This window comes from Debaryomyces fabryi, assembly GCF_001447935.2.
Source record: "Debaryomyces fabryi strain CBS 789 chromosome Unknown contig00134, whole genome shotgun sequence".
Classification (NCBI taxonomy): Eukaryota; Fungi; Ascomycota; class Pichiomycetes; order Serinales; family Debaryomycetaceae; genus Debaryomyces; species Debaryomyces fabryi.
This window is the reverse complement of record NW_015385560.1, coordinates 21,131-29,419: the sequence shown is the minus strand read 5'-3', so window position 1 is coordinate 29,419 and position 8,289 is coordinate 21,131. Positions and strand designations below refer to the sequence as shown.

Here is an 8,289-nt window from a genome sequence, read left to right as displayed (position 1 = left end):
ATTAATTAATATATAAAATATATGTATAAGGAAAAAAAGAATTTTCTAAGATTAATTAAATTCAGGGATTCTCCTGTTCCTTATATAAGATCCAACAAGGTGGCAGAGATGAGACGCATAGAAAAATTTTCCTAAAAAAAATTCTCACTGGTTCTGAAAAGTACGCAGTTTTGTTCCCTGATCTACACACATAGCAATATTAGTACTATTGTTTAGCAGGTAAGTATAAAACAACGTCTGATGGAGGAGTGGATATTCCTTGCATAGAGAGTACTTTCGCAAGAGTTTGGGAGCAAGAGAGAGAGTTTGAGACCAAAAATTGCATTGATTAGTGCTATCTTAAATGGCTGTGAAAAATCCTGGGGGAAGCAGGTCGCACGGTGATTTTGCCACTAGTACGCCTTACTACTGGCAGAGAGGCGATTCTGAGGTCAATTGTTTAGCAGAGACTACGATTTCACTGACCGTTTGGAAATCAAATGAGTCAATAAGAAGGCCAGGGAAAGTGAACCGGGTGAGTCAATACTGGAGGTATTAACGATTGGCCATAATCTGAGAAATAAGGTTTATCTAGTGAGTCAGAAAGCTTATTATTATGAGAGAGATCGACCCGGTACTAGAAGAGGATAAGGCTGTTGAATGATTCAATCTCCAGGTGAGTCAATTGTAGTTCATGATCGGTTGCAGTTTCTTTGTATGCAGCAATATTGTAGATGGATGTAGATGAATGTAGAGCATTTGAACCTAGGCAGCAATATTGTACACGATTTTGGACGATATGCAATGTTGTCAATGACTGGATGTAGGACTTTTGGACGAAGAAATACATGGTTGGAAGATATGGAGTTTCACTGACAGACTACAAAATAGAAGCGACATAGGACTATTTATATTGGAAAAGTGGTGGTCAAAGAAGCCGGTCAAGTTTAAGGTAACAAACCGGCTCTAAAAAAATGTATCTACCTAATTGGGATATATATAAGAATAACTAAGAGATGAGACGTAGTAAATAGCATGTGCCATGCCTACTTAGCGTTTGCCTTCGGTCTTTGCAGGAGCATTTGTGGTGTATGATTTTCTGAAAAGATCCTGGCCGGCACTCGAGCTTTCAAAACTCGATCTGGTAGTTGAGGTAGACGATCTTCTTCTTTGGTTACGAGCAAATTGGGGGTCGATCTTCTTGTTGGATTTTGATGATGCAAACAAACCCAAGATGTCAGTCAATGTCACAACACCTACCAACTTACCTGGCATTCCACCTGTCTCACCACCTGGAGGAATACTCTGTACATTACCAGGTGTAGAAACCAGTTGATTTAATGTACTCTCGATTGTAGATGGCGATGCCTTCGGTGATTGGGTGACAGATTTTGAATTGGAGTTGGAATTAGAACTTGAGTTCGAACTCACGGACCCATGGTGAACCGAGCTTCTGTTCTCAACGATCCATAATCTATGAGATTTGGTGGCGACTAACTTTGCAATGACCCTACCTAAAGATGACTGATTGTTAACATGGAAAATAGGGAATTGATCTTGACCCTCTTCAATACCTTTTTGAGTCAAATTGTAACCAATGAATCCCAACACTGATTTGAATAATAAGTGTGAATTTTTAGAGCTGGTAACGTTCTTCACATCGACAATTGAAATGTTTCCGATTAATGTCATGGTCCTATCAACCACTGCTAACGACGTAACTCTCTCTGTGAACATCTTCAATAACGCTTCAATCAATAGTTGATCTTCATAGATCGTAATTGGATTATTTGATCCAATTTTCAAGTCTTGCAAGGTTGAATTTATATAGAAATCCAATGAGGGAAATCTCCGGGCATTTTCCCACATGTATTTAATCAATCTTCTCTGCGATAAAATACCGGTAATCTTGGTTCCAGTCATATTAGTTATAGCAACTCTGTGTACACCATTACCTAAAGATTCCATCGCCTTGTATAAGGTGTCTTGTTCGCTGAATTTAACAAATGGATTCTTTGGATGTAACTTGACAATAAAGTCCACTGGAACCTCTTCACCCCTCTTGGCCTTACTTATGGTTTTTGCAATCATTTCTTGTCTCTCCTCCTGCGATAATTCAGGGTCACCAATGTCATGGATCGACAAGTCATTCACATTGACTTTGTTCATGATTAACAAAAGATAGGTGTTCAAATCGCTGTAATCGAACGTCAAACAGTTAGTAAGGTCAGTGGAGTCCGTCTTTGATAACGACACTGGCACACTGGTCAATTTATGCTCCACCAACGTTTCAAACGCCTTCTGCACCGAAAACCCCGAGTTGATCGAAATTAACTTATTCGACTCTGTCAACTCCACTAACGGAATTTCTGCCCAGTCTATACCCCCAATTGACCCCTTGGATATTCCTCCGTTCACATTACCATATATTGACGACGCCCTCGAACTCACAGAAGTATTTCTGCTCAAACTAAACGAATGGATGTCCTCCTGGTCTGGAGTATTAGGAAGCGGTGGCGGAGAACTTAACATCTCCACAATTGATGGCTTTCTGGATGGAACATGATGGCCTGGTGTCTGTGGGTGTGGATTATTTGATTGATTACTGATACTATTAGAATGGCCGCCGGCGTTACTATTGTAAATTGGCGTATGCTGTTGTAAGGGTGACCCAGGATTTTGCCTCTGGAACGAGAATGAATTGGACATTATATATAACTATCACCTATTTTAATTCAATTGGGTTTAAGTTCCTGATATTCTGAAATATTCGAATAAAGAATCAAAATGAAGTACTAAGATATTTGATAAAATATGATCAATACTACGATATACGATAAATGGGGTATGACCTGATATTGCTATTGAAAAATCTGGTACTCGCGTAAACCCTGGGGGTTTTGTGTCACTTCTTGTGGAGATGGCATTAGTATTAGCATTAGACGATGAAGCTTTGACACATGGTGACGAACATATAAGAATCTGGAGAATATACATGCCGGAGGTCGTCAGATAGACTATTTTGAGACTTGTGGGGCCAATTGGTTCCAATTGTGGGCTCCAGTTGTGGAAATATGGTCTTGAAACAATACGTGAGAGATGCGGTCCGGGGGGTTAAAGGCTACTAACAGGGTACTAATAGGCGACCATAGGCTGCCAATAGGCTACAACTGAGAGAGAACAGAATATATGACCCTGGCTGGTCAGAGAAACTACGTGGCCAAGTTGGTGAGAATTGGCTTTTAGTGGTCGCTTTTGGTCATCATTTAGTCAAGTCGCATGAGTAGGGAAGGTATAGTTTAACAGATATAAGACATTACGCAGTGCGAACAAGGCCGCATCGATCCCACAAAATTGGTACAAAGCCAATATGGTCTGTGGTACCGATATTACGACACATTTGAGGTCGGAGTCCGTGGCAAGTCCGGCCATCTGCTATGTGTTACTAGTTGTAAAAATAGATTGGACTGCGGACTACATGCGCTTGAATCTGGCAAGCTGTCTTTAGGTTAGGTTGCCTTGTCTATTTCTCTGAATTCTCTGCTGCTGTATGGTGATTATCCTATGCACGGTTTATTTGCCGTCCGGTACTTCTTAAATCCGCACCCATACACCAAATCCACACACCGGGCTCTGCGTTTTTGGTCCTGTCACCCAACGATTCACTAATGTCCATACGATCTCACACGCCATCTTTTGGATTGCTGTCTCTATCGCCCTGACAATCGTAGGTTGTGCGCCTCTTTGAGTAATTTGGCTACACATCTGGTGACCTAAATATGCATCTCTCTGGGCACCTATCTCTTCAGATGCTCTATCAGACGTATATCTGGTGACCGTCGAGATCCGCTTTTCCGTACCCAACTAAAAGAATCGATGGGATACTCACAACCAATCTTCGCATCCATACACCTATGTTAATCTACACCCATACATCATGTTGGCCCGGGTTGCCCCTATTCGTACGTTGTACGCATTTCTACTCTTTGGTCGCTTTATCACTACCAACTATATCACTTCAGCTTCTCATGCCCATGATACACTGACATATTACTACTACATGTCTTCTATATATTTTCAACCTTTCTAGGTTCATACCCAGTCTATTACCTAAGCACCTTCTGTCCCCTAATCAATACGTAATCTGCCTCTGTTCACGGCCGTTGCTCGCCTATAAAGATGGCCTTTTTCCACGACCTCATCTAACCCAACAAAATAGGCAATAAATTACCGTTTCTGTTTCTGTTGGCTTTATATATATAGATTGAGTATCATATTCTAAAAATTCGTCTCTTTGTATTCACTTTAGCTAGTTGGTTTAAGATATATTTTAACATAATATATCGTACTTAGAACTCAAGCCATTAGTAAACATGTTAGATCAAGTTGAAGTTGCAGACGTTACGTCGCTTAATGCTTTAGCAGCAGGTACTAATAAAAAAAATCCAAGAATTGTCGCAGCCGGTTTAGGTGGACGTTTAATGGGTACCAAATCATTAGTGGATGTTACTGCAGATCAAATTACCCAAGACTCTGAAATGTCATTGGCAGAAAAGGATAGAAGAGATAGAGAGAAGTACTCCAAGATCACCCATATCTCCGATCAACCATGGACATGGTCAAATTGGTCTGAACATATTAACTGGTTAAATTTGATTTTGGTGGTCCTTGTGCCTACCATTGGGTTTGTGTGTGCATTAAGATCTCCACCACAACTCAAGACCGCGGTGATGGGATTTGTACTCTATATTTTGTCGGGTTTATCAATCACGGCAGGATACCACAGATTGTATTCCCACAAGGCGTACGATGCAGCAACACCAGTTAGACTTTTTTTCGCTTTCTTTGGTGCGGGTGCGGTTGAAGGTTCTATTAAATGGTGGGGCCACTCACACAGAGTTCACCACAGATACACTGATACCCCTAGAGATCCGTATGATGCCAGACAAGGGTTATGGTACTCACACATGGGATGGTTATTGGTCAAGGCCAACCCTAAGAACAGAGCCAGAGCTGATATTTCCGATTTGACTAGTGACTGGGTTGTTAACTTTCAACACCGTCACTACCTTGTTATCATGATCTTCATGGCCCTCGTGCTTCCAACTTTGATTGCTGGTTTAGGATGGGGTGACTACTATGGTGGCTTCATTTATGGAGGTATCATTAGATCATTCTTCATTCAACAGGCTACTTTTGCTATCAATTCATTAGCGCACTGGATTGGAAGTCAACCATTCGACGATAGAAGAACCCCAAGAGATAACGTTATTACTGCATTGGTTACCTTTGGTGAAGGTTACCACAACTTCCACCACGAATTTCCATCGGATTACCGTAATGCGTTAAACTGGTACCAATACGACCCAACCAAGATCACTATCTGGATTTTGTCCAAATTAGGATTGGCTTGGGGCTTAAAGACTTTCTCACAAAATGCTATTGAACAAGGTTTAGTTCAACAGCAACAAAAGAAATTGGACAAAATGAAGTCCAAATTGGAATGGGGTTCTAAGCTTAATGACTTGCCTATCATGGATAAAGAAGAATTTACTGCTAGAGCTAAGAAGGATGGTTTGATTCTTATTTCTGGTATTGTTCACGACGTTAAGCAATTCATCAAGCAACATCCTGGTGGTCAAGCATTGATTAGAGTCTCTTTAGGTAAGGATGCCACTAAGGCCTTCAATGGTATGGTCTACGCCCATTCTAATGCTGCCCACAATATGTTGGCGAACATGAGAATCGCCATTCTTAAGGACTATGCCGTTAACGGTAATACCTTCGATCTCCAACAAGAATACCTTGATAAAGAAAAGGTTAATTGATTGGGTTGTTTTCGAAGACTTATTTATTTCTCTAGATAGACATTAGATTGTCGCGAGTATTTTTATTTATGATTTATAATTACATGGTTTATAAAGAATAACATATTGGGTATAGTAATATCTTGATGTAAGAGAATCAGAACGAAACATTCACGAGTATACATTTACTTTATTATTTTCAAATAGAGTCAGTAGTTTGTGCAAACTAGCTATTAATAGTATTGTACATTGTATAATAATCGTTCCATACCACCTTATGCTTTTTTTAGTTCTAAAATCAGCAATGTATTCTTTCACACAACTAAAAAATCAGCTCATAGGTGATGCAAATTACAAAAATGGTCCTATGCAACGGGCAGCTCCAGAAAATGAGGTGATTTAAAAAGTCACCTCACCGCGAAAATAAGGTGATACTCATTTATTGAATGACTTGGTATCACCTCATTTTTTGCACCCATCCTAAAGCGTAGGTGTATATAAATCTCATAGGATTCAATGCTTCTATCTGTTTTCCCTTTCCTCATCAGTTATATATTCAAATATCTATCTTATACAATAAAAGCATTTTCAATAATCGCAATAATTAACAATGTCAGCAATTGCTAAGTTACCAAGAACCCAATTTAAATCCTTATACGCTAAAAGAATACCTATTGTTTTAACTTGGGCTGGTGGTTTGGGGGTTTTGTTAGGATGGCCACATGCTGTATACTATTTTTCAAATAAATCACACCATGTTCCACAGACTAATAAATTCTTATTTTAAGTCTACATTGAATCTTCAACCTACAACTGCATTAACAATAAACTTTTATTTTATTTTATTTTAATGAATGCCGCTGGAGGCCTATACACTTGGTTATATTTTATTTATACAAGTAGTTCACGAATACATATTTATTTCTTGTTTTATAATTTTTTGTAATTTTTGCAACTTTTAGGATAGGATTGTGAGAAATTAAAAAGATTTCAAAGCACATTTAATATTGAAGCAAAACTTGAATCATTTATATCCTTTTGATGCAACTAAAAACTATTATTTGTATTGTATTGAATAGTATAGTTATCACTGGTATTAACATATCCTCATATTTTGCTTTTAAATGATGTAGCCACCGATCTACGAAACTCCTTCGTCAAGAAGTCATATATACTACGAATTAGAGTAAAAGACTTCACTTATAGTATACATATCCCTTCTATATTAGAAGTATGCATTGTATATAAGAAGGTAAAAGTATTCGTTCATTTATGGCAAAAAATGTAATGCATTCCAATCTCACTAAAAAGTCGTGATATTTTTCCACGATCGATTCTAAGGGATAATAGACTTAAATCAGAATCAAGACAAAATGTCCAAACCGTTTCAATCCATAAATGATGTTATCAACACAACATCTAAGCATAAACAACAGTCATTCAATGAATTATATGGAGAGCCTGAAAACTTTTTAGAAATTGAGGTACGTAAATTATAAGGTCCCTTATCGAATTGCATTGAAAAGTAGATTACTAACATGTCAGGTACGAAACCCACAAACGCATTATGGAAAAGAGCTTTTCACAGATTATGAAATTATATGTCGAGTAAGTATGAGTTGAAATATCCAAATTCTTAAAACAATTATTAACGTCTAGACCAATATACCAGCATTCAGAAAACGAACCAGTAGAGTACGGAGAAGATATTCCGACTTTGTCATATTTAGAAAGCTTTTGGAACAAGAAACTACTAGAGTCATAATACCACCATTACCAGGAAAGATTTTGCTTAATTCTAATAAATTCAATGACCTTAACATTGAGAAAAGAAGACAGGGTTTAGAAAAATTTCTCTCGATCGTCAGTGGACACCCATTACTTCAGACAGGGTCTAAAACATTAATTGAATTCATTCAATCCGACAGATGGGAACCAAGAGGTTATTACTAGTTGGTTTATCCTCGAGGGTATTAAATTTCATTATTAACGTTCATTGTGACTTAAGTATATTATAAATGCAGAGTAGATAGTCATAGAGGTCATTTAAATGTATAATTTGATTACGAAATAATCCTACTAAGAATATTGTTGAAGGAATAAGCTTCGGTTTAGCGTAGGTTACATGCTTTCTTATCTTCATTCTGACATATTATTCCGAAAAATTACTTGTATCATCTAATAGCAATTGAGTGGTCAAAAGATACAGGAATAGCATGCAAGAATTGCTTTTATCCAACGTTTATTATCGGATAAATACAAGGAATTGTCTGGGGTTGGAGAAAGTCACTGTCTGATCATAACCGAATGCATATATCGGCTATTTATGATATTAGGTTAAAAGGTATCATACTAAAGTTTAGAGCCATGTTGCTACCGTTGGAAGCGACTTGCTTTTATACTCGCTGCAGAAATTATATGAAATACGATGATCTGCAATCTGTCAGGACGTAAAAATGTTGAAGAATGCGGAAACTAATCTACTTTATCGTCTTGATTAGTC

At 38.1% G+C, this 8,289-nt stretch overlaps 2 protein-coding genes across 2 annotated transcripts; one reads left to right on the top strand and one right to left on the bottom strand.

The window, feature by feature from the left end:
• Positions 1 to 1,029: 1,029 nt before the first annotated feature.
• SDS24 (Sds24p) lies at positions 1,030 to 2,688 on the bottom strand (the record flags this gene model as incomplete). Its single annotated transcript, XM_015613503.1, has 1 exon — positions 1,030 to 2,688. The coding sequence occupies one exon, from the start codon at positions 2,686 to 2,688 to the stop codon at positions 1,030 to 1,032; it is 1,659 nt and encodes a 552-aa protein (XP_015465679.1).
• Positions 2,689 to 4,352: 1,664 nt separating this feature from the next.
• Positions 4,353 to 5,807, top strand: OLE1 (stearoyl-CoA 9-desaturase; the record flags this gene model as incomplete). The annotated part of the gene is made up of 1 exon (XM_015613502.1): positions 4,353 to 5,807. One exon carries the CDS (start codon positions 4,353 to 4,355, stop codon positions 5,805 to 5,807), a length of 1,455 nt encoding a protein of 484 aa, XP_015465678.1.
• Between the last annotated feature and the right edge of the window lie 2,482 nt (positions 5,808 to 8,289).